Genomic DNA, 26,249 nt, shown 5'->3' on the forward strand with positions numbered 1-26,249 from the left:
AGGAGTCTATTCAGAAAAGCTTTTTGCTTTTGCTCCAGAGTTGATACATTAATTTCATAACAAAATACATTAATTTCTGGAACACAAAATTCATCTACTTGTTGCACACTCGAACACAAAAATGATGTTGAGACATGCGGTGGGTTTTGACTTGTCTTTACTTTCCTTCTTCAACAATACAGAAACTTAGAAAACTCAGGACCCCAGCTCTCCTAAGCGCCTGTTCAAAAACAACACACACAAACTTAGGACCCAGGCTGCCCTCAGCGCCTGATCAAAATTGAACCACACTTCAACATAAATGGGGGGGCAAGGGCAACTGGTCTCCCACACTCTCCCCCACAAAAATAAATGTCGTCCCAACATATTGACATCTACGGAGGAACTGAGACTTCAGCTTGCATGAGTACAGGTTCGGAGGACAGTTTCTTGATACGCTTTTCTGTGTGGCACAGTTCTTAACATGGCATCTATCCCCCTCTTCATGTCATGTTGAATTAATAGACATTACTGGCCAGGTAACATCTCTGGTCACTCTGCTATCTCTGAAGGTTGTGTATCACAGACTGTAAAGAGTGACTTTAAGTCCCTACCCGCCACCCATTATTCAGACCCACGTGTGCCACTATATGCATACATATGCATCAACCTAATAGTGGTCCAAACTCCAGATGTGCACTAATCAACTATCAATATACTTACAACTTACAATTCCAATCCTCCCTACCCTGTAAAGTTATCTAACTTATTTACCATAACCTGAACATAGAACAGTGTAACTCAATCCAATATGAACTGAACATTCCTAGTGCCTAGCCCTAAGTGTCGGCTGGCCTAACCTGCTGTATGTGAGTGTTTTAGGTGGATTTCGTTGTCTAGACGGATAATGTCGTGGAGAAGATTCCGGCCCCCTCTCGTCTGCTTCAAAAGATGACACTGGCTCGCCAGGATCTTGTTCATCTGCTTCATCAGATGGCGCTGCTTCCGCAAGATCTTGTCCATCTTCTGCCACAGATGATGAGTGCTCCTCTGCCCCAATTTCAACTTCCTCTCCATCCACTTCTCCTTCCCATTCCACCTCTGGCTCTGCAGCCACTTGAGTATCCTCTGCATCCCTCCTCGGCTGACCTTCAACTGGTTCAGGTTGTACTCGTGGTTGGGTGATGAACCTCCAGTTGTCTTCATCATCAGAGCTGCTGTCACCATTCTTGTCAACACAATCTCCTTTCGTCCTTCTGCTTCTACTCTGCTGTTGCCTTTTCCTGTCCCTCATATTTCTCACATCTTCCTCTGTGTCAGCAGTCAGAAAGTCACAAGGTAGTAGTAAGTTTCTATGCAAAACTCTGGTCTTCCCTGTGCCTTTTTCAGGTTGTACTGCATAAACAGGACTGTCCTTGTCTTTCCTTTCGGTAACTATGTAGATCTGGTCCTCCCAGTACGATCTGAGTTTTCCTGGTCCTCCTTTCTCCTTGAAATTCCTCACTAAGACCCGACATCCTGGCTGCAGTTCCACTCCATGAACTTTCCGATCATACTCCATCTTGGCCCTGTTCCGCTCCTTATGTGCTGTCTCAGATGCCAATCTGTAAGCTTCTTGCATCCTTTTCCTCCATTTACTAGCATAGTCACTGTGAGAGGCGCTCTGATCAGTTGGAGTTAACCCAAACATCATGTCCACTGGCAGCCGAGGACTCCTGCCATAGAGAAGGTAGTAGGGTGCATATCCGGTTGCTTCGCTGCGCGTACAATTGTACGCATGCACCACTTTGGACAGGGAGCTCTTCCAATCCGACTTTTCTTTTTCTGTCAGGTTTCTGAGCATTGAAAGAAGAGTTCGATTAAATCTCTCCGCTTGACCATTGCCAGCTGCATGGTAGGGAGTTGTTCGGGAACCCTGGATGCCACAATACTTTTCCAGTTCAGAAAACAGCTTATTTTCGAATTCTCTGCCCTGATCGTGATGAAGTTTAGCTGGAAATCCAAATTTTAGGGCAAAGTCTCCAAAGATCTTTTCTGCAGCAGTTCTCGCTGATTTGTTCGTGCATGCATATGCTTGAGCAAAACGTGTAAAGTGGTCTATGATAACCAGGATATATTCATATCCTTCTTTACAACGCTCCAAATGAAGGAAGTCAATGGAGACCATTTCAAATGGATGTGTTGTAACAATATTGACCAGTGGTGCTCTGGTTATCCTGTTTGGATGCTTCCGCTTCAGGCAACTGCAGATCTTTGTCACATAGTGTTCCACATCCCTTTTCATATATGGCCAGTAAAATCGGTCACGGATTAAGTTCAATGTTCTTTCCACACCGAGGTGTCCCATTTCTTCATGCAGTTCTTTATATATCAGCTGGTGGAACACCTTGGGCAGCACAAGTTGAATTCGGTTGGAGGACTTCCTAAAAAGGATGCCATCTGCATTGACACACAGTTTGTTTCTTTCTCTAGCGAATACAGAGATGCCATCACGCCAATTTCTTTTGGCATGGTGGGGCCACTGTCTTCTCATCACAAACTCACGCACCTTTCCAATCATTGGATCCTCTTCCTGTGCTTGTCTGAGGTCCTCTGCTGATATTTTGGCCACTGACGGTGTTATGTGTTCCTGTTCTTCATCATTGCAAGCTGCCATTATGACTGCAGGACACAACCAAGGCCCTTGATCCTGGTATGTTAGCTGGACTGATTGTGAGACAGATGAGATTACCTCTGGCGCCATCTCCTGGACACATGTCTGCATGTACTCCTCCATGTCCAGGGGCATCCTAGACAGCCCGTCTGCGTCCCCATTAACTTTTCCCGGTCGATACTTGATGGAGAAGTTAAAGTCTGCTGATTCGGCTATCCAGCGGTGTGTGGTGGCGTTTAACTTGGCTGATGTTAAAACATAGGTTAAAGGGTTATTGTCTGTATAGACGACAAACGAGGGTGCATAATAAAGGTACTCTCTGAACCGCTCACAGATTGCCCACTTCATGGCCAGGAACTCTAACTTCCCAGAATGGAGGTGGCAATTCTTTTCTGGCGAAGTTAGTGTCCTTGACCCATAACCTATGACCACAAGTTTGCCTTTTTGTCTCTGGTACAGGACTGCACCCAGGCCTTCTTGAGAAGCATCACAGTGCAATACAAATGGTTTCTCAGAGTCAGGGTAACCTAATAGAGGAGGAGACAGCAAATACTCCAACAGCTGGCAAAGGACATCCTTATGCTGTTTTGTCCATTCTATTGGATGGCTTGAGGGAAGCTGGTCTGAACTTTTGTGTTTCCCCTTATTTGTTTTTGACCCTCCTCTCTTCACTACCTTCACAGGTGTCTTTTCTGTGGACAGCAGGCTGTACAGGGGCTTAGCAGTGCGTGAGAAGTTGGGAATATATGGACGATAATATGATAGGAAGCCCAACATTTTCCTCACATCACCCACTGTTTTTGGTATGCGGTCTTTGAGTGCTTGTACTGGTGCGATCTCAGCAGGATCCATGCAGTAGCCATCCTTGGATACAATCTTTCCCAGAAACTTCACCTTGTCTTTGAAGATTTCACATTTTCTTGGTGTTAATTTTACTCCATGAACTTGATAACGACGCAGCACCTCTCTTAAGTCGTGTAGGTGATCCTCAAATGACTGGCTATGAACTAGATTGTCATCCAAATATGGCTGAGATGTTTCGTCCCTAAGACCGGCGAGGCACTCCTCCATACTACGCTGGAACTCTGCTGGAGCTGAGGACAGGCCAAAGGGAATCCTGATCCACTCATATAAACCCCAAGGTGTTATGAATGCAGTCAATGGTCTGCTACTCTCCTCCAGGAAACCTTGATGGTATGCCTTGCCCTGGTCCAAGACAGAGAACCAAGCACTTCCACTCAGGTTATTCAGCATATCCTGCACTCGAGGGATGGGATGACGATCCAGAATGGATTTCCGGTTCAGCTCACGATAATCCACGCACAAGCGGAGGCTCCCATCTTTCTTGCGCACACAAACTATGGGTGATGAATATGGAGATCGGGACTTCTGAATCCAACCTCTGTTCAGCAGATCCTCCAGATATTCCTTCACCTCCTTCAAAAGTGGTTTGGGGACGGATGTGTAAGTCCGCCTTACTGGGGTTGTGTCGCTCAGCCTGATTTTTAGCTGCAGAGATGGGATGCACCCCACATCATGGTCATCCTTAGAAAATGCATTACACTCCTCATGAAGCATCCTCCTTACCTCATTTTGCTGCTCGGGAGTAAGGTGGTCCAAGGGCACTGGTGGATCCCACAGATCATGTTTGGATGCCTCTAACTCTCTGTATTCTCTATGTAGTTTGTCAAAAGCTGGACAGTTGCGGTCGCTGGCAGGTGAGATTATCTCAGTTCTCTTTTCACTTACACCGACAGGTCTGGCTTCTACTGGATAAACTGCTTTAACCTGCTGTACGTATCCCAGTACAGTGCGGGGTATCAAGGTAATGTCTGAATGGCTGTCATTGGTGACTGGGATCGATACTGCTGACCGGTTTCCCTTCTTCAGGTAGACCACTGTTTTTGATATGTTCAAGCCCTCAGGCCATTTTGGAACCACATCAGGCTCAAACAGTACTTCCTGTCTTTTTGAGAGAGGACCAATCCACACACTACACTTCACCTCTTTGGTCTGACCTGCAGGAATCACTGTTTTTAGACGTCCTATTTTCACCATAGCTTCTTCATTAATTTGGTGAGCTGTTTTTACTAGGTGAATTAACACATCAGCCTTTTTGCAGTCGAATGAGAAAGCCTCTTTTACTGCTATGGATGTCACGCCAGGGTGGTGCTCTATGCCATTCTTTACTAAATGTTCAATGACATTGTAGCCAATTATCGGTGGTTCAGCCACTCCAGGTTCATTAGAGACGAGCACTGGCACAATCAGTTCTGAATTCAGGCCTCCCTTTGATCCTAGTTTGAATTTTACTTCAACCCAGCCGGTAAAGGGAATGGGAGTCTGGTTTGCTGCTTTCCCAACCAAAGTCTCTCCCTCCTCTAGGAGCTCACCTATGCTGCGTAACTTGATGTGGGGAAGGTGGGATCTCCTCAAGCTTTCGTTTACGATGGTGACCTGGGAGCTGGTATCCCACAACGCCTTGGTTGGCACATCCTCAAAGAAGCAGTCCACCATGCACTTATTTCCTATTAGAGCTTTCAGCTTGGTTTGATGATGTAAGGAGAGGTGACTGGCATAAGTGGAACCTATGATTTTTTTCCCTTTCTCATTCATTTCCACTTGTGCCTCCAACTGTCTGATCCGTTCACAGAGCCGCTCATACACCTTTTCCTCAGCTTCTCCTTGGACTATAGCATGTTGCTGCGAGTGTGTGGAGATATTCATATTCATGCCATCAGGTTTTGCAGTCACCCCTGTTGATCCCCTGCAGCCCCTAGAGAGGTGTCCCAACTGTCCACATTTAAAACAATGCTCACATTGGTCACTTAGGTTGTGCTCTACACATCCCTTGCATCCCCTTTTAACATTCTTCCTTGCTTGGTGAGTAGACTGAGAGCTGGTCATGCTTTTTTTCATTTCTGCGATCTCTTGTCTGAGTAGTCTTACTGTTTCACACAGCTCAGACTCCCTGGAGCTGATGGGTGCACCTGTTTTCCGGGTTTTCTGCTTCACCACTTCAGCTGACTGTTCTTGGATTGCCAAGGCATTAGGTGCAACCTGGTTTAGCTGCCTGGTCTGCATCTCTGTTTGTAGCTCGTTTATTTTTGGAATTTTGGTGTTGTAGCTTTTCCTCTGTTTGGACTGTCGTTCTGCCTCCACACTTGCAGCCTCATTCATCTTTTCAATAAGAGTCTCATCTGTCACAGTTTGATTATCAAGGTAAGGCTTAAGCTGGAACTTTATGTTGTCACTCAACAGTCCAGTACTGACTGACCTCAGGAATTTCCTCTGAATGAAGTCGGCGCTGTACTGCTCATCGGCTTCGACTTCCCTTGAAGCAAGCAGCAGCCTCTCTTTCAGTTCAATGGCTCTGAAGAGGAAATTCTGGGGGGATTCCCGACTGTCCTGCGTGATGTTTATCAGTCTTTGATAGATATCTGTGGAGCTATCCTCTTTAAAGTGTCCCTTTAAAATTGCTTTGAGCTGGGGCAGGGTCAGATCACGTTTAATTTCAAGCATGTCCCGAATGCTTAACCCAGGGCTGATTGATTTTATTACAGCTTCTATAACTTCAGCATCACCATGTCCTTTACTCAGGCCTCTCTCAATCTGATGCATCAAGTTTGTGTATGAGAGCCTGTCTTTCTGGCCCTTCTCCCCTATTTGACCACAAATTTTAAATTCTCTCCGTATGGTCACTTCTGGAAGCCTATCCACTGTGGTTGGCATCACATTTTCAGTCACAGTTCTTAGAGGCTTACTATTTACACGTTCATTTAGCCTCAGTACTTCCTCTTGCAAAGCCTTGTTGTTAAGGTGGAGCTGTGCACATTTTTCTGCTAAGTCCATTTGTTCAGTTACTGCCTGGGTACTTCGTGAGGTGTTACACATTGCCTCCTCTTCAGCAGTAACTTCAGAATGTTGTGATATCAGTTCAATTGATTTTAACATTCTCCGAAGATAGCACTTTGCCAACTCCTCTTCTTCTTCGTTAATCACAGCATCTACGGACTCTGTTATTAATCGTATTAACGTTCGTCTCGTTCCTGAATGTCCGCTTTGAATTTTAGCTTCTGCACACACCTCTTTGAGCTGATCCAACTGTAAGAGCCATAGCTGCTGAGAGACGGTCTCTGCCAGCTCCTCCATGTCGGTCGCGCCCAGTGTCTCCGCGCTCCCGCCACTGCTCGCTCCTGTTAGCATCACTCAAGGAAATCCCGCGACGAAGCGTTAATAATCTCGGTGGAACCTCCAATATTTTGTTGCACACTCGAACACAAAAATGATGTTGAGACATGCGGTGGGTTTTGACTTGTCTTTACTTTCCTTCTTCAACAATACAGAAACTTAGAAAACTCAGGACCCCAGCTCTCCTAAGCGCCTGTTCAAAAACAAACACACACAAACTTAGGACCCAGGCTGCCCTCAGCGCCTGATCAAAATTGAACCACACTTCAACATAAATGGGGGGGCAAGGGCAACTGGTCTCCCACATACTTCCTAAGCAGCATGATTGCGGGTAGTGCTTTGTGATATGTAACTGCATCTGTAAGTTTCCATTCTCCATTCTGTTTGAGAAAACTTGAGCAACTGCTAGAAGCCACAAGAAACACACGAAGAAAGATTTAAAGTAGTTATGGTACGCAGCACAGACCTGATGTGTTCTCATGTTTTCTCCACTGTGGCCTCTTGAATGAAGAGCTCTCTCGCTCAGTGTGACCCAGGGTCAAATTCATACAATCTGTTGATGCCACCCAGTAGCTTTTTGATGGTCTTGACTGAGCATCTTTGGCCTCCACTCATCAATGTGACCCTCACTTTTATGCAGAGAGAGAGAGAAGTTACATATATTACAGATGACCTCAGCAGCCACCTAAGTCACATGTCGAAACACCCATTCTGCAAAACCGGCCGTGGCTACAATTTGTTTTTGGTCACACAGATGAAAAAAGGTCAGCCTGTGCTCACCTCCAGGTGACACCAGGTTAATGACAAACATGCCCATCATTGATGGACGTTCAACCATGCACAAAAGAAAAGAGGACGAACTTCATCAACAGAGAGTAGTCGTTTTAAAGTTCCCTCTGGAAATCTTTGCAACTCTTTGCAGTCACCTTCCTCAGTCAGCTAGGCAAGAAGTACTGGAGCGGTATTGTATTAAGCTACTAATGGCAATGACCGCGAAGTGAGGCAATGGTAATCTTGTCTTTTTCACCTTACCCCATGCTTGTCAAACTTCGGGTTTGAGAATACAGGAAATGTCGCCTGGAGTGGCCACATTGAGGTGGTAGGGTTGGGTGGCAGGCGAACGGATGGAATTTTAATAATCGAGGTGCTCAAATCATTCGAGGAATCATTTCAGCCCTAATATCCAGCAAAACTATTAGGTCTTGAATTTTGAAACAGTCTAACTTTACAATCAACCTAAGTGAGGTCTTTGAAGTATTTTTGTAGCATACTCCAGTACTTTAATTTGTATTGTGCTTTTTTTAGACTTAAGTCTGTCAAACAAAACTGTGTTCCAACTCATTGTGTGTAACTTGAGATTTAGAGTTAATGTTTATACAATACCAAATTAAATAGCTAAGTTTTAAGGTATGGTCATTGCCATTCATTTTAAATGTTGAATTAAAATTTAAAACGTAACATGAATTAATATTTAGAAATAGCAGTTACTCCTACTATCATACACCAAGGTATTAAAAAGGTGTGTTTCCATAGCTGTATGTATTTATTTCTGAAACACTGACTTTGGTTAAAAGTGAGAGATACCATAGAAGTGAAAGAGAGACTTGAGTTTTGTCCTGTTGTAGAGACTATTTATAAGCATTTCTGTATTTTTCGGACCATAAGCCGCTACTTTTTTCCCACGCTTTGAACCAAGCGGCTTGTGGCCCAATGAGGCTTTTTTGTGGAATTTTCTTTTGTGGATTCACTTCCTGCTCTGTAGCAGGAAGTGAATCATTGGAAGTTAAAATTGGAAATCAAAGAAGAAAGTGTTCATTTTTATTTAGAACAAGCTGCGTCCTTATGGAAAACCAAGAGTGGCAGATACTAGTGTTTTATAGCCCGGTGCGGCTTATATATGTACTTTTCCAGTTTTTTCAAAAAAATTTGTAGGTGCAGCTTATAGTATGGTGTGCTCTATAGTCCGCAAAATATGGTAAATACATATTACATCATAGTACAGTGTATCAAGTTTTAAAAAGTTATAGTAACCAAATGTCCAATAAAATGTTTCAATATAGCATTCTTGTATCATAAAGTGTTGCATTCAAAACCAGAAAATGTCCCAGAGAGTGGTGTAGTCCTGGCTGTGCCCCCACCTGTTGCTGCACACTGTTCATCAATTCGCTCAAATTAATCTCCAACACAGTCCTCTCGATTACAAAAAGTAAAAAGTTTAACTGTTTTAAATGGTTTTCTGGATGCAAAACATACAGACAGTCATAGTGTGGGAACTAGAGGAGCACCACCCATCACTCTGAGTGAAGCTCTAATAAGAGTGATAGGTGATACAAAGGTTTAAATATTGTTATTATTATCTTGGTTTACATGGAAATGTATTTGGAATCTGGTATCCATTTATTGTAAAATACTCAGTCCCATTCAGAACATATATCTGACATAGAAATGCAAGTATAAACTTGTCATTATGAACCAATTTGTCTTTTTTCCCAGGATACAAATAACTCCCTTCAGAACACAGGGCCTGTTTGCTTTGACATCATGCAGCTGATACAGTAGAGCCAAAGTTAGTATTGCAACTCATAGGATTCACAAGAGCAGTGTGCAAAACTTGTAGGGGAAAAAAACAACTCTTCATTCAGGCTACTCAAATGCATTCAGCAATTTAAATACAAGCAAAACAAAATTAACTACCACTGACATGTAACTAACATATTATTAACTACATCAGGCTCTCCTGATCAACATATTTCTCAGACTTACCATAAGCAAGATCAGGTTGATTTTTCTGCTTAAAGTTCATGGTGTTTATGGGTTTGTTCTTATTTGCTAAGGTGAATCTGGGGGATGTTGTAGGTGGGTTGAATTCAACCACCCTATTCTGTCTTTGACCTTGATTTAGGTCAAATTTTTTGGTTTGCAATCGGAGTAAGAGTTCCTTTTTCTGTTTTAAATTAAATGTATTAAATTATGCTATACTTTTTGTGCACATTTATTTTGTCAATAATCCGTTAAGTCAGATTTTTATCAAAGGGTTTCCCATTTAATTTATTCAATTGATTTTTAAACAAAACAATTTGGTCTAGTATAGGCCATTTATATGACATTCAAAAAGTGCAAGGAATCTCTGTCAGACTTTAATGAGAAGATTAAAAAATAAATAATAATAAGATTAGACATTTTTTTCTGATACACTTGAAGTATCCAAGCTCGACCTCCTCTTTTTGCCTCTTGTGGTGTTTACCACAGCAGTGGTTTGCACCAGTCGAATGTAGTCCAAGGACAATCATGAAAGAGACATTTCGGGTCAAACGTGTGTGTCAGGAAAGCGGCCAACCCCCACTTTTTAGTTTAGTCTTCTGCTTTTCATCTCTCACAGTTTGACTGCCTAAGTTAGGAACAGCTCTGATGTGTTTTGACAAACTAAAAATATGAGAGTTGGAAAAGAAACTCCACCAGATCGTAGCTATTATTCTGTTTTAGTCGCATGTTATGCTTTCTTCTGTCTCCTCCTCTTGGTCTTGTTTTTAATTTATTCTCAGACCACATGGTCTACCCTCTGTCCAGCTGCCACCTGGCACCAGAGAACCAGCCAATCACAGCTCCACACAGGAACAACCTCAGCAGATGTCCCACAGTGGACACTGGGGGTGGCGGGGCAGGTCGGGGCGCTGAAGGCACAGTGACACGAATGGACAGAAGGCTGAGAAAGACCAGAAATGATTGTGAAAAAGCCACTGGCTTCAACCATTTTGACTTGGAGCCAGAGAATCTAACTGAGCTTTAGAATAAGATATTCCATTTTAAATACTGTATGTAAAAAGTGAAATGATTTCCATTGTATAAAATTGCTAAGTCAAGTTATTTTAATATTTCACAGCAGAATAAAGCAAAACAAACATTAAATACATCTACAGCTTCATATATGAAGTGTAATTATTGCTAATTATATCAAATTTTTGGTCAAATATCTGGTTGTATTTACTTTTGGTTGTAAACAAAGTTTCAAATCAACTCATTGTGAGCTATTTCTCAGCAGAAAAAGACTAAGGAAAGGGTTTGTGGTGGCTTTGCCATCTATGAAGCTTTCTCTTATTACAGTATGTGAGATGCTAAATCCATTAGCTGAGATAAACAATGTTGAACATTGTTCACCTTGCTGCCCCCTTTCTCTATGTACTGTCACAGATAATGGGAAATTCGTACGCAGGGCAGCTAAAGTCTGCTCGTTTCGAGGAGGCTCTCCACAACTCAATAGAAGCGTCGCTGCGCTCCAGCAGCGGAGATCCGCAGCCCATCTTTACTCAACTCTACTTGGAGCCGGAGGCATATCCAGGTAGAGTCCTCCAGAGACAAAGAAAAACATGATCTGACTTTTAACTTTAGCAATATTTATTAAATAAAGAATTTTCACATTTAGATTTTAAATGGAGGAGTTTCTTTTATATTTTTTTCATGGAATTAAAATACATTAACAATATTGTTGCCCGAGAAAGCAAATAAAGGGTTTTTTGTCAATTCGTTTCAAGAATAAACTTTAGAGTACGAGAGGATAAGTGATAAAACAACACAAAGTTATGCATCATTGGAATATTTATTGAAAACAATGCATGGTGTTCAAATGTAGTGTAATGTAAAGTCTCACCCACTTTAATGTTCGGTACTGCTGTCGTCAATAATTTGTTGCAATTACAGCTGCAAGACTTTGGGGCGTCTCCACCAGCTGTTCTAAATTTGCCTACTCTTCTTTGCAAAACAGCTGAAGCTCAATCAGAGTGGCTGGAGAGTTTCTGTGAATATCCTCACATCTTCCAGCACATTTCTATGGGATTTATGTAGGTCTGAACTTTGTCTGAGGTTATTGTTCTGATGGAAGGAGAAACTCCAACCAAAATCTAAAGTTTTTTCATGGATTCCCCTGCATTTAACTGATCCATCTTCACATCCACCACCCAGCTTCCCAGATCCTACTGAGAAAATCCCTCAGCTTATGGCTACCACTACTGCTTTGGAGCTGCTCATGATAATGCACAGCTCAGTTCTTTATTTATCACAGTCACTAAAAACAATGCAGGGTACTTTGTACTTTGTGGCTGCAATTGCTATCAATAATAAGGATTTTTGTACATTTGTATATGAAAGGAGTTAGAAAATGGTTTTACTTGATGTGACTTGATGTGATTATTGCTCTGGTGACAATAATCACATGGGATGTTTCCAGCAGATGTAAAGTCAAAAGCTGACATGCCACTCCAGGGCGAGGAGGGTCAGGATCCTCTGAACAGTCACTCTTCCAATGATCTGGAGGAGCTGGAGGATGACGATGACTCAGACAGCAGCAGCCCTCCACTTCCCTACTTGCAAACTCCTGCGCCTGATGGCTGCTGCACACTCGATGGTATCATCTCAACAGGTTTACTTTAAGAAAAAATAACTTCTCCAAAACATTCTCTTTAGAAAATTCATAATGCAGGACAGTTATACAGGTGTCACTTCAGATTTGACCCTCATCTGAAAAAGCATTGTCGTTCTTCAGGATTTTGTCAGGCTGGAAAGGACCTCCGTCTCGTCACCATAGCAGCAGAGCCCATTGAAGTCCCAGCGGGCTTTGAGTTAGTCGGTGCCAAGTCTCCCAGCATCCCCGAGCACATTCTGGTGTGTGCCGTGGACCGCCGCTTTTTGCCCGACGAGAATGGGAAAAATGCACTTTTAGGTCAGTCTGCCCTCATGATCTCAGACAGATTATCATTTTTAGTACTCGTGGTGAAATGAGTACTCAGCGCTGGCCAAACAACCGCACTGCAAAACTCAGGTAATAGGTTTAGAAAAAAAAAGTAGTAATTTCTACATTGTTTACTTTTCCATCCAGGTTTTTCAGGAAACTGTGTAGGCTGTGGTGAAAAGGGTTTCAGATATTTCACAGAGTTTTCTAATCACATCAACCTGAAGTTATCCACCCAACCCAAGAAGCAGAAGCACTTAAAATACTACCTAGTGAAGAATTCACAGGGTGCTTTGTGCAAAGGACCCCTTATCTGCTGGAAAGGTAAGGACCTCCTTGCTGAATGCAGGATTTATACATCTTTACACCATGGCATATAAATGTTTAGACATGTTATTTGACCTCAATAAAAATTTCAGATTTTTTGCCAAATCTGAAATAAAATTAAATTAAATTGAATTGTTTTACTTAAGAATATTTCTTTTAAATAGCAATTTATTTATTTATTTTTTATTTGGATAAATGCATCCTATGTCTGTGATGGCTGCAGCTGAGATTGGGCCTGATGCAGAATCACTCACTTTTTAGTGTGTCTAATTAATAGAATAATAATAATACTCTTTTATGTACATTTTTTAAGTAGTTGATGCACAGGTGAATCATTTTTGCATATGTACTCAGTGTAAAAGCTATTTCTTTCATTTCTCAAAATTGAATAAAAAGCTTATTGGTGTGTGTTTTTATTACTTAAAAACAAAACAGTTAGTAACTAATGTGCAACAATGTACAGTTTGTCCTCTGCTTGCCTTCCTAGACAGTAAAACCCGCCAGTTTTCCAGCAGCGTCTTGACCTCCAAACCGAGTTCATCCTCGTCTCTGAGCAGCAAAGAAAACGGAGGCACCAGTGGACACAGCTCGTCCCCTTTCTCCCTCTCAGGTGAGGCTGTGTGTTTGCAACATTAAACTCTTTTGTTGAGAGAAATATGGCTCAGACTCACAAATGATGCATTTGAGTTTCACTGAAACCTGGCATTTGAATGGAGCCACTGTGCTAAATGTGTTGAACAGCTTCAGTCCAGGACTTTGTAAGATTTTGTACTGGTCTCACCAGTGGGACTCATAATTATTTTTAAGTTCAATGACATCTACTGGATCAAGAAGAAGAATTGAGGAGGGTTATAGCTTTCTAAATGTTTTATAGACAGTCAAATTATCATCAAAAAAATCTCACACTTCAACTTAACACAGTGGTTCTGAATAGTTTCTTCAAACTGCTTTTGTTTTCGCTCTAGATTCCCCTCCCACTCGGATGGCACAAGCTTCCTCTGTCTTTTTTGGCAGTCATGATCTTGGAAGGGACTGCAGTTTCCTCAAACCTCTGGCCTCCACTCCCGGAAACAAAACTTTGCCAATAGGTATAGACTGTTTCCCTGTGTTACGAATAACTTTTTCCCCACAATTGCAAAATGCAATTTGTATTTTGATATAAATTTGCATCTTAAAAAACAGTTAAACTCCAACATTATCTACACTCACTGGACATTTAAAAGACTTGAGCAACCGCATCGACCTGTACACACCTGACACTTGAGCGACCCTGTCCTTACAATGAAAGACGTTGCTTAGATACAGGCTGTCGCTTTATGTGGTGCATCAAAAAGGAGTCGCTGCTGACCATAAGCCAAAGATTAACCTCTGCTTTGGCCTCTTTAGACACACTGCCAAATCAAGTTGCACACATAAACACAAGCATGTGCATGCACATCAATCAATATTGGAGGAAGAAACGCTGTAATGATTTTCTTAAGGCCTTGCTACCCATTAGGCGTTTTACAAGGTTGTGATATTGACAAGCAAAGGCCACACATAATGATTGGTGTTGCAGCATCTTGCGCATCACACGGTATGAGATGGGAAAATGTCCTATCGTAACAGACATGCATGTATAGGTAATCAATAAGCCACTGTTAGTCCTGACTCATTTAAATTTATTGTTTGTCCTCTGCAGACAATTACATGCTCAAGGAAAATATGTGCATATATACATTGAATGGCTTCAGTCCAGGAGTTACAAATGAAAACTAGTTTTAATTTTATTCAACACTATTAAGTGAATAGAAACGCACTGCCATGTCCTGATGTTTTAACACAGGGCAGAGCTGACAGTAGATGAAGAAGGGGAAATTGTCAAGTGGTTGTTTGACCAATGGGGAAAAACAAAAAAAAAAAACATTTCACAAAAGTCGTTTTAAAGCAGATAGAAAACAAGGCATCAGAAAGAAACCAAAATCATTAGGCCCTTTCTGTCTGAATATAATAACACTTTGATGTGGATACGGCTCTATTTTTCTTACTGTTTATTGTTTTGTTATTTAGTAGCTTTTTGCACCACTCTCTGCTACTTTACAGCTGATTCAGCAGTCCACGATCATTGTCAGGTTTTTTTTTTTTTTTGGTTGGGTGAGACTTGAGTGTAAATAGTGGCAACAGGTGCAGATGAGGTGGGCGTGTTAGCCAAGAGGCAGGGTGAGGATTTAATGACTGAAAAATGCCTCAGATTCCTTTAATGAAAGGAAACGAGGTGAATTCCAAAAGATGTAGGAATCTTGCAGCCTCACCATAGACCCACCTTCGCTTATTCTAAAGTTCACTAGTTTTGCATGGAGAAACCTGGCCGTTCAGTTTAGGTTAGTGCACTATTCAGTTCTGCCACGCCGATTCATGCAAGCTTTAAAGTCTTTATTTTACACATGTAGGGTCTTGTGAGAAGAGTCACAGGACATGAAGTCATGTCAGCGTGGAAAATGTTAACAAACCTTTGGCTAATAGGCTGTAGCAGAGCGTGAGACCCTGACCTGCAGGCATGGGAATGCTGCTTGGGAGTTAGGTGACCATCCCCCACCTTCCCTCTGACATTGTGATGCATTGTGATGCAAACTGTTGATAAGCTAAATTCTATTTCTGGCAAGCATTTCATGCAGGAAGGGCCTCCATATCACACTAATTATGCAGCTCTAAAAGAAATGCAATAATTTGTAATGACTATGCGTTATGTTACCTTTAAGGACTGAGAATGTGCTTGCAGCATTACTCCAGTACCTTGGAAAAGCACTCACAGCTCTTGGACCTTTTCACATTTGACCACTTTACAGCTGAATTCTCAGGTCAAATTAATTTTCAGGTGAGAGAATCAGCTGACAGGGCAGCTTTTGGTTGTTCTTGTTCCCCCAATTTTAACCCTTAAAAGAGAATAGTAATATTGTTGAATCTGTTGAGAGAAAGACAATTAACATTTCAATGCAGACACTTTTGTCAGATGAAAGCATTTTGTGGTAGGATCAAAAATAGCAACAATATTTCAGTAAAAGCATCCTGCTCTGGGAGGCTTTTCTTCAGCAAGATAGGGAAATTCATAAGCTTTAGGTAACGCAGGAAGAAATCCTGTTGGGAGCTTAAAACTAGGCCAGAGATTCATAATTTCAGAATAGTTTAGAACAAAGCATAATCATTTGTAAAACGATTATTGAGAATTTGTCAGTACCTAAAAAATGATTATTGTTCACATCCAATTTGCCTGAGCTTGAGCTACCTTGGAAGAAAGTTGGACAATCATTTAGTCAGTGGAAAGCTAATAGAAATATAACTGCTTAAGACCTAAAGTTTTAAATGAAGACAAGTCTACTAAGTATCTACCCAGGGTGGTTGAATATTTATGGTCACAACATTTTTCAGATTTTTGGTCATAAATCTCTGAAAGGCTTGGATACGTTAGGAAGGTGCTGTATGTGATTTATGAATGTAACGTGCTCTGTGTGTACGTGTGTGCTTGCAGTACCCACCGCTGTTAGGGTGAACGGTCCAACGAACGGCCTGGGTGTTGATGTGCACACTTCGTTGCTGAGCCCCTCGCAGGTCTCCTTGGTTCCACATTCTCAGGGGTATCGCACTCCTGATTTAGGAGACAGTCCCGGTAGGCTCGTTTTCTTTTTCTCTCTCTGTTATTCTTCTTTCATTTTCAGCTTGTCTTTCTTCTGAGCTGCTGTATTTGTATGTAATGTTGTTTCTGGTCTCTGTTTAATGATCAGTATCCTCTGCAATGAACTCCGGTCCCCCAAAGAAGCGCCATCGCAGCTGGCATCCCAGCACCTTGGTCCCAGTCCCACCCACCGCCGTCCCTGTGCCCGCAATTCGCCCAATAGTTGGCTCTCCAGGTTTGTTTCTCAGCCCTATATTGTTTTTTAAAACTAGATTCTACTTTTGACTATTATTGCTTTTTTATTGACTGTCCAAATCTCTGTCTGTGACCCTCTGAGCACAGTCTCTGTTCTTTTAGAGACATAAATTTTGTCTTTCCCTCCTGTGGCTTTCCATCCCTCCTGTGTGGAGATGATTTTCCCCTGACGTCACTTAGCTCCTCTGGTTGTTAAGGATGATTCACTCTGTGTGGCCATGGAGATAGAGCAGGAATACTCTAAGTGCCAAAATAATGTTGATAATTTTACTCTTGGGGAAGCTGTCTAGTCATTATGTAATAGGAGTTGATACACAACTGTATCCCTCTCCATTATTATTAGCTCCAACAATAAAAATCTGGAATAATCAAACCTTCATCTTTAGTGCTTTCTCTCAGTGTGGAAAATCCCACTGCAAGAAATAATAGTTCAAAAATCACAAGGTCAGACATCATACAGAGTCGTCAAATTTGTTTGTATTGCATATTTCAGCACGAGAGGGATTTCAAAGGTCCATTGCCCCTCAGTATTACAGGTCATCTACCATGCTTTACATCAACCTGAGATGCTTTTCAACATATAAACATGCTCATTTCTTTTTTGTTACAAACTTGATTTCTTTAGTTTTTGTTCTCTGACTTTAAAGTGTAAAGTTTTTAACCATATCATTGTTTTAAAATGAGGGTCTGCTTTAATCTTTTTCAGGAGAAACATCTAAACTTTTGCTATGTTTCAGTAAAATTGCATTTTCTATTTCTTTTTTCTCAAATGTCAAGACAACAATTACCAAAACAACAAAAATAGTCACTGTATTTGCAGCTGTCAAATAAGTATAATTAATAATTATTTTTATATGTGGGAGCACTGACTCTTTTTCTTAATTATGCTGCAGGTTCTGTATTAGCTGTGTCCTCTCCTCAGCCGCTGGCAGCTGGTGTCATTCAGCCCCAGCCTGTCAACGCAGGAGAAACCGTCATCGTTCCTGAAAACCTGCTCAACTCCTCAGGCGTTCGTCCCATCATCCTCATTGGTAGAAGTTTCTTTTCACTCATCTGTTTTATGCTAAACACGTTGAATCCACTCTGTCTGACAAAGCAAACGCAATGAAACAATAAATTTTGTTGTATTTGTGCATGAAGAAAACAGTTTTTGGAGATTTTTTTCTATGTATGAAAACAAACATTTTCACTGTTTCATTCAGGGCATGGCACTTTACCTTATTTCTATGGGAACGTTGGCAATATAGTAGTGAGCCCCCTGCTGGTCAGCTGCTATAAGAGCAGCCAGCTGACAGAAAAAAACCTGGAGACATTGGGGCTCCACAGCAGCCAGATGCTCAGTGTGGAGATGATGATCCTGCTCACTTTGCAGTATCTTGCACGCTTAGGTAAGCAACTGTTCATTAAATATGTAAGTAACAATAAAAGAAGCAGCACCATTCACATCAGCTTAATCTGAATATTATTTTGAAGTTATTTAAGTAATATACTGTAAAATGCAAATGTCTTGTTTCATAGATAAATTATGAACAAAACGGTATTTTAAAAACTTCAATTCAGCCCAGTTTTCTTTAAAAGTGTTGCTTATTCTGTTTTTGCTACTGCTGAACTTTTCATCAGTAGCAAAACAGACTTGGACACAACACTGTGAAGAGCTTCCTTCTTTAAAGATGTCTGGATCATAGCCTATTATTTCTATATCAAAGTTACTGTTTTATAGGCTTTTGTAAAATATTAAGATTTAAAAATGTTTTGATTAATCTTCACAGTGTGAAACATAACATGAACAAATGCTCAAAATATTCAAATATGTGTAATACACCTACTCAATGAACTTTTTGCGGCAAATTATGAGAATAAAATGATTTAATCATCTGAATCATCATCATCCTGATTCACTCAATAAGCAAAGGAATCTGATGAAGTTTATTTCTTTATTTCAACCGCCTCTGCAGCTTCAAACCAGATTCCTCTGAGGGAGGAGCTGGAGCAGATCGTCTTAAAGGCCATGCTGTGCTGTCCTGGGAATCCAGCCATCTCCCCATCCCAGCTTCCGTGGCTGGCTCGACTGGAAGCGAGCGTCTCCGGGGGCAGCGTGCAGGTCGTGGTAACCCACAATTCTTTGGGGGAGGGAATTTCTGAGTCCCTGCGCTCTCTCAGTGAGGGTCCTCAGCATCAGCAGCGCCTGCCAACCTACGTTGTCATTATATGTGCCTCAAAAATGAATGGCAACGAGTTCTGTGTGCTTGTTTTAGGTGAGTCTAAAGCGCTGATTTTCACAATCAACTTGCACACAGTTGCTCAGATAATCTTAATATTTGTTTTCCCTTCAGGAAAGTACCAAGCACGCGCGTTAGCTGAAGGAATGCTCACAACCAACGAGTTTCTGAAGGAAATCAGCTACGAACTCATCACAGGGAAAGTCGGAGTCCTGGCAACTCATTTCAAAACAACCTCGCTTGGTAGGTTCTCTTGTCTGCCTGAGAATTTTATTGCTTAAGTATATTAACTATTTTGAGTCATGTTATTTATTTTTTGCAATAGGTAAACATGTCTTATCTACAACCTTCTCTTCTCTGTAAGATAAATAAAACAGTTTGAGTGCTTCATTGCACAACATCGAGATGATCAAGAATAAAGAGTCCTGTTTATCAGATTTATGCTCAAGTTGTGCTTGTTTCTATGTCATTATGGCCACTGTTTTTACTTTTTTCTTTCAGGGGACAATCTTGACAAGCAGCTCGTACGATATCAGCGCAGAAGGAAAGGTCAGGTCATCCAGCCCTTCCAGGGCGATGTCACTGAGAACATCTACTCACAGGAGCCTGCCAGTATGTCACCACCACCAGACTCAGGTTGGACTCCTCTGCTTACTAGTAAACTTTATTTTAATTGAATTTGTTTGTTTCTGACCAGAATTCAGCAGCCTCTTGATCTCTAAGTCAACTTGACTCAATCAGTATCTCAGTGTTTTGAAATTTATTACAATTTCTGTATTTATGTGATGGTGAAATCCATAAACATGAGACCATTAATTAGAAATTAATTATTAGTTGTTGTGGTGGCTCATGGTGAGGTTACACATAACGTTCTCTAAAATATAGATAAATTCCTGTATCTTAAAACTAGGCTAAATATAGCAAAAGTTTTTGTGAAACATTTTCATTGTTGCTGCTAGAAGTAAACTAAGACGTATCCCATGCCAATAAAACATTTGACCCAAAATAAGGCAACCAACTGAGAACCTTTTTGGACCTAAAATAATACATTATTTTCTGCTTAATTTATCAGTTCATTGATTACCATTAAAAAAGAACAGAATTAGCAAAAATTACTTTGTATTTTTAACTGAAGAAAAGTCCTAAGTGCTGTCAATTTGCCTTTTTTTTTTTACCACACTGTGCATAACATTTGGACACCAGAGGTTTATCTTAAATTTTAAATCTTCATTGTAAATTCTCATGAATTGCACCGATATTTTCGTTTGTATTTTATCGTGCTGAATAAATATATCTACTTAATTAGAGTATTTTTGATTTTTTTTCTCTCAAAGTCATAAATTGACTTCTAAACTTACATATAAAATAAGAACCATATAGACTTCAGTCTCCTGACCCCATAAGGGACAAAGGTGTAAGAAAATGGATGGGGGGGATGTATAGTTTGCAGCATATTACCATATAGTGCCTCATTCTTGTTCCCCTGCAGTGGAGCTCTTAAATAGAGTCTTTCAGATCTATCCGGCCCAGCTGACTGTGGCTCGAAGTCTTCTCTCTCAAGTCTGCTCCATCGCTGATTCAGGGACCCAGAATCTGGATTTAGGTCGTTTTTGTAAAGTGGACTTTCTGGTTCTGGTTCCTCCATCTCACATTCTAGTTCACCAGACAGCCCAGCGCATCCGACAATCAGGTAATGTTGGACTGCGGTTTTTATTTAAGATTTCAATAATACACTTCCTACACTGTTTAATAAACTATGGAGAAATGTGGATTTATATTTTTTGTATTTTCCAGCCTTGGAAAGGTTTGGAGAACATGGGAGGGAAATGTTTATTTCCTTCATTGTCATTATTGCTTCTCTTTAAATAATAATTGTCATTATTACTTCTCTTTTTTTCTCCTTGTCATCCTTCCATAAACACTCAGAGTAAAAGAAAAAAATCTTAAAGGAGAAACATCGCTCCATCACATGATAAATCACAGGTTACTGTAACGTGGCCACGTATCCAAATTCCCTAAGCAATCTCCTTCTTCCATCATCCGCCCAACCAGCTGTCTCCCTTAATTCCAGTGGAAATCTTCCAGGTTTTCCGGAAAATTCATACTTGACTCTTGCATTTATAGTTTAAACATTGGCTAAATGAACTCAGGACTATGGTAATTTGAGTCATTTCAAATATGAAAAATGTACAGCTGTATGGAAGCTGTTCAATCACAGTTTTAAAAAGGTGAGTCCTGTTTTCAGTGAGCATCTGTTTTTTGGTTCAGGGGTGCTTGTGGATTTGGGAAATGAAGATACGTCCACAGCCCACCAGAAATCAGAGAAGTATGTGGTGCGACTAGACGCTGATGTTCACACCAAGATGGAGGCTTTCATGAAGAAAGTGAAGCAAAACCCCTACACCTTGTTTGTCCTCATCCATGACAACTCACATGTCGACCTCACAAGGTGATGAAAAGCTTTATAGTCTTTTATAAATATTTGAAAAACCACTTCTTAGTTTGGAGAGCTGACTGAAAATAAAGCTGTTATGACTGGAAATTCAACCTTGTCCATCTTAAACCCTAAATAAATTAGAGTACAGCTGCAACAAATGAAAACCAATACTTTCTCTTGAAAGCTATTAAACCTAGGCAAGTATTTTTATAGTCTATTTCCATGATTTTAATGTGTGGTAAAGATCTCTGGCACTTGCACTGCATTAGTGTTTGGGGGAATTTGGATACACAACTATTTACAAATTAAATACATTGTAGAACATCTATAATCTGAAGCTAATAACAGCCAGAGGTAAGGTGACATTCAGACGAAATATGAATTCATATGAACTCAGTTCTTGTTGCAAGTTGGAAAAGCAGCAGAAATCATTGTTTTCTTCACTTAATCAACAGGCTGATTACTGTTCAAAATTTAAGCTAAAACAATGCACGTCTCTACAGTACCCATTTAAACATTAAGTAAAATTTTTGCAAAAAGAAGTTTAAATTCTGGACTACTGTTAATTCAACAGTCTTCCCCATAATTGTAGGCCATAACATATCATTTTTGCATTGAGAACATTTCTTGCATCCAGTGGTATTTTCACCATGTTGTTAGAAACATGGGATTATATCACTATCTGTTTTTCAGAATGTTTTTGGACCAAGATATTCAACAAGAATGAAAAACTTTGTGCATGTCCATGGCCCAGATCAGATTTGTTTTTATTAAACTTGTTGCACATTGCAGTAGAAATGTGCAGATTCTGAATTTTCCATGATGCACCTTTATCACCAGTGCCCTGTCAGGCTCTGTGTGTCATGGAGAGCTGCAGGGTCTGGCTGACCGGGTGGTGAACTGTCAGGAAGTCCTGGACGCCATGAACCTCTTGGTTCTGCAGGTCAGCTGCTTCCCTTACACCCTGCAGACCCACCAGTCCCGGATCAGCATCCACAATGAGATTCACTGGCCAGCCAGTGACCATTTGGTGAGTTGTTTACCCTCACAAAACACACTGAAGGAGGAGTATAACAAATAACATTTTACGTTGTGACATTCTGTATTTTTAACTAACCATTTATTTATGTATTCATTTATTTATCATGTAAAACTTTCAGTATCAGTACTTTAAATGTGTGACTTAATCATTTCAAATTGTTATTATTATGCATTGTGGTATAGTTGCTTTCTCAGTTAATCTCTTTATTCAGTATTCTGTTCATGTATCAACATTTTGACATTATTTTTAAGTTATAAGCATTACACATTAAATTAAATAACCAGCTCAAATTATTATCTTTCTTTTCAAAATGTTGGTTTTATCAAAATATGGAAATTATCACTTTCCTTCTGACTAGTGTCCAAAGCTCCTGTATTTGCTGAATTATTAGTGTCATTATTATGATATGGGCTGCACAGAGGCATAGTTGGTAGCCCTGCTGCTTTGCAGTCACAAGGTCCTGGATTCAAATCCTAGCCTAGTCTTTTTACATTAAATATTTTATATTACAAGTATTAACTGACTTTAATTTTGTTTTATGAATTAAATAATGGCCTCATTTAAAGGTAAGATCTTAATTAATGTATTTATTTCAAATATATGTTTTTATCTAGCTCATTAATGAAAAACCCTTTGTTTACAACAACAGAAATGATCACTTTTCCACCTGTGGCTCAACTACTCCACCTGCTGGACTAAAAATATATTCACAGCAAACTGATAAAGGAAATAGGGGATGTTTGTGCTTTGCTTTTTAACTCCACAAAATTGAGATTGAAGTGACTGTTTGAAAAAACAAATGCACAGCTGTACATGGTAAGGAGTTTTCTGGCCATTCACATTTATTTTGTTGTTATGAACATTTTCTTCCAGCAGAGGGAGCAGCCTCCTCATGATTTGGTCTACTTTGGCCTGAGGGACTACAGCTGCTCCCTGCAGTGGGGCGTGGCCAGCCCCATCCTGCGCTGTGATGATGCGTTTGAGAAGATGGTTCATACTCTCTTGGAGAGGTAAGATTGACACCAAGGAATAGTTTATCTTAAAAACCTGAACAATGAATCATTATAATCAGATAAACTCTCCGACACGGCTCCCAGACATCCCCACCTCCATAGCATGGTGATTCGCAGCTACTTGCTGATTCAGCAATACACAGAGGCCATGATGGCCCTGACCTCTTCCCCGTCCCTGAGGGATCACATAACCCCGGAGACCCTCGCCATGGTGGAGGACCTGATAAACGCTCCGAGTCGAGAGGGCTCCCAGGGCCGTGGCCACATGCTGCTGGTACGCGTACCTTCGCTGCAGCTGGCGATGTTGGCCCGAGAGAGACTGGAAGATGTGAGGGACAAGCTGGGACTACAGTTGTGCTTCGCAGTACTGCTGGGAAGTCCAGCGTCTGAACTCAACCTTTCCAGAAACTTCATCAACTTCCTCAGGGTGAGAAAACATCAAATTAGAATCACTGTTTTTCTCTTCATGGCAGCTTGTCTCAGCCAGATACTGCTGATGGTCAATGCAACCCAACACGCATGAGTATATTTTTGACATTTTGAGTTGCTTACTTTAAAAAAGTTTGTTTCGGTTACCTTGAAAATTGGACTATAACTTTTTTTTTTTTCTTTTCCACTTTGTCATGTTGCATAAAACCCAGAGGGGGTTTGGGTTTTGCTTCAGCAAAGTTTTCTCAAGTTTAAGGAAAATGTCAACATTTGTGATAAATTGTAGTTTAAAAATAAACCTCTAAGAACCCAGTAGTTGTGAAAGGTTATAAAATTAAATATTTTCTTCATATTCCTCAGAAAAACTGGACTGGAAATATTAAAAAGCTGTGAATGCTCATGTTTATGTTCTTCCATTTAAATTAATCATTTAGTTTAAAAAAATTGGTGTTTTTTTTCTGCCGCAGACATGGAGAGGCTGTCAGAATGAAGAATGGGTGCCACACACATATGAGGATCTGGAGGGGCTGCCCTGCATCATCATTCTCACAGGGAAAGACCCACTTGGAGAAACCTTCCCCCGGTAATCACACTCTTCACACATAAAGCTGTGAAACATCCCACAGACAGCTGATTTCCACAGTGGCCATGAATCAATGTCATGCAGTTTCTTTTGACTTAAAATAAATAAATTTAATGATTTGGAAAATTGATTTTCATAATTCCGGTTATTTATTTTAGTTTAAAATAATTTTTCAGAACAAACGTCTTGTAGAAAATTAGCAAATAAAATATCTAATCTTCACAATTCTGACCCTCCAGGTCTCTGAAATATACGGACTTGCGTCTGATAGACTCCAGCTACCTGACCCGTACCGCCCTGGAGCAGGAGGTGGGTCTCGCCTGCACATATGTTTCTCTGGATATTGTCCAGGAGTCCAAGACTTCTACGGCTCCTCGGGAATCAGATGGAGAAAAAACCACAGGCAGCCTGAATGACGGGGATGAGCTGGAGAGACCTCAGAGCAATGGCAGCGCTGCAACCAGAACATCTGGTGAGTCTTTGAGAAATTCTGGAATGTCATGCTAAAGACACAAACGCTAACTACATCTGGTGACAGGAAATAAAGTGTGACAAATTTGCCATATTTCAATAAGTTTTGCCCAACTTTTACAAACCATTAGACATTTTAAAGCTCAAAATTTTGTATTTTAGTTTTTATTTTCTGTTTCTCTCTACATCCTCAATAAGGCTCGCTGGCAGAGAATGGAGTCAGTTCATCTGATTTGACTGATTCGTTCCAGAAGCCCTCCACTTCCACCTCCCAACCCGAAGGCCTCGTCACCTCAGATGTGGCCACACTAACCGAAGGATTCAAGCAAGAGTGTGATTCTCTGGGAAGCCAGCTCCCCTCTAACCCTCTGAAAGCCCCCAACGCACCTCCCTCCAATTACTCTAGCTCCTCCTCATCCTCCCCTTCCACCTATTCCTCTTCCACACAGAAGCCCAGCCAGTCCACGCAGTGTGGACGAGCGTCCAAGTGCTCCAGGGTCTCGCCGCGAACAGTCATCCTGTCACGGGCGGCGTACAACCTACTGTCAGGGGAGTCGGGGAGTCAGCTGAGCTCCTTCTCACTTCTGCCTCATGCAGATGTGTCCTGGAGCAGTCCACTGAGGCCACTCATCACACAGAACCTGCAGGGGGCAGACCAGAGCCTGTACTACCGACAGTGGACTGTTGCCAGGCAGCATCACGCTGATTATGAAGCACCACCTGTGCCGCATCCACGACGCCTGCTGCTCAGCGGACCTCCACAAGTAAAATAAACACACGCATGTTCCTTTCAAAGAGATTTTGTGGAAATGTCTGATTCATTTCATAATTTGTTTTTATTTTATTGAAGAAATTATGAAGTGCCTTGTAATAATGATTATTACAAAAGTTGTAATAGTCATTGAAGATTTAGGCATTTTGTCACATTTTAGTCACAATTTATTTTGTTAGTTTATTTATTAGTTGACTTCTGAATCCAGTTTGTTACCAAATTTCATAACACAATGCAGATTTTTATCTGTAAAAAAAATGGAAAGCCATGGATACTTTTCATCTGACTTCATAGCTGTGCATATATGTGTATTCCTGCACATATACACTTTGCTGGCTTAGTATTTAAAAACCCAATGACATACACAGACATGATGTGAAAAGTTCAAGGTCTATGAATGCTTCTGCAAGGTACTATCTCTGGGGCCTATCTTGTAAACGAAAAAAATGTACCAATATTATCTTTAAATGCAAATGCAAATGCTTGCAAATTGTTACATATTCACTT

At 40.9% G+C, this 26,249-nt stretch overlaps 1 protein-coding gene across 10 annotated transcripts in view; it reads left to right on the forward strand.

The window, feature by feature from the left end:
* Positions 1-26,249, forward strand: part of greb1l (GREB1 like retinoic acid receptor coactivator) — a 60,808-nt gene that overhangs the window by 27,183 nt on the left and 7,376 nt on the right. For 4 of the 10 annotated variants that reach the window (XM_055032678.1, XM_055032679.1, XM_055032677.1 and 1 more), the window contains 21 exons: positions 11,012-11,159; positions 12,045-12,236; positions 12,360-12,536; positions 12,693-12,869; positions 13,360-13,482; positions 13,838-13,960; positions 16,378-16,515; positions 16,631-16,756; positions 17,670-17,807; positions 17,979-18,164; positions 18,732-19,031; positions 19,110-19,238; positions 19,497-19,631; positions 20,485-20,685; positions 21,264-21,444; positions 22,273-22,462; positions 23,348-23,484; positions 23,572-23,914; positions 24,384-24,499; positions 24,739-24,971; positions 25,169-25,734. In XM_055032678.1, coding sequence (XP_054888653.1) covers positions 11,015-11,159; positions 12,045-12,236; positions 12,360-12,536; positions 12,693-12,869; positions 13,360-13,482; positions 13,838-13,960; positions 16,378-16,515; positions 16,631-16,756; positions 17,670-17,807; positions 17,979-18,164; positions 18,732-19,031; positions 19,110-19,238; positions 19,497-19,631; positions 20,485-20,685; positions 21,264-21,444; positions 22,273-22,462; positions 23,348-23,484; positions 23,572-23,914; positions 24,384-24,499; positions 24,739-24,971; positions 25,169-25,734 — 4,056 coding nt within the window. In that variant the 5' untranslated portion in view covers positions 11,012-11,014. The remainder of the gene's footprint in view (positions 1-11,011; positions 11,160-12,044; positions 12,237-12,359; positions 12,537-12,692; positions 12,870-13,359; positions 13,483-13,837; positions 13,961-16,377; positions 16,516-16,630; positions 16,757-17,669; positions 17,808-17,978; positions 18,165-18,731; positions 19,032-19,109; positions 19,239-19,496; positions 19,632-20,484; positions 20,686-21,263; positions 21,445-22,272; positions 22,463-23,347; positions 23,485-23,571; positions 23,915-24,383; positions 24,500-24,738; positions 24,972-25,168; positions 25,735-26,249) is intronic. The other 6 variants (XM_055032682.1, XM_055032683.1, XM_055032684.1 and 3 more) reach the window with 4 other exon arrangements.

The sequence above is a fragment of the Poeciliopsis prolifica genome, unplaced genomic scaffold, assembly GCF_027474105.1.
Source record: "Poeciliopsis prolifica strain line A6 unplaced genomic scaffold, Auburn_PproV2 SCAFFOLD008, whole genome shotgun sequence".
Taxonomy (NCBI): domain Eukaryota; kingdom Metazoa; phylum Chordata; class Actinopteri; order Cyprinodontiformes; family Poeciliidae; genus Poeciliopsis; species Poeciliopsis prolifica.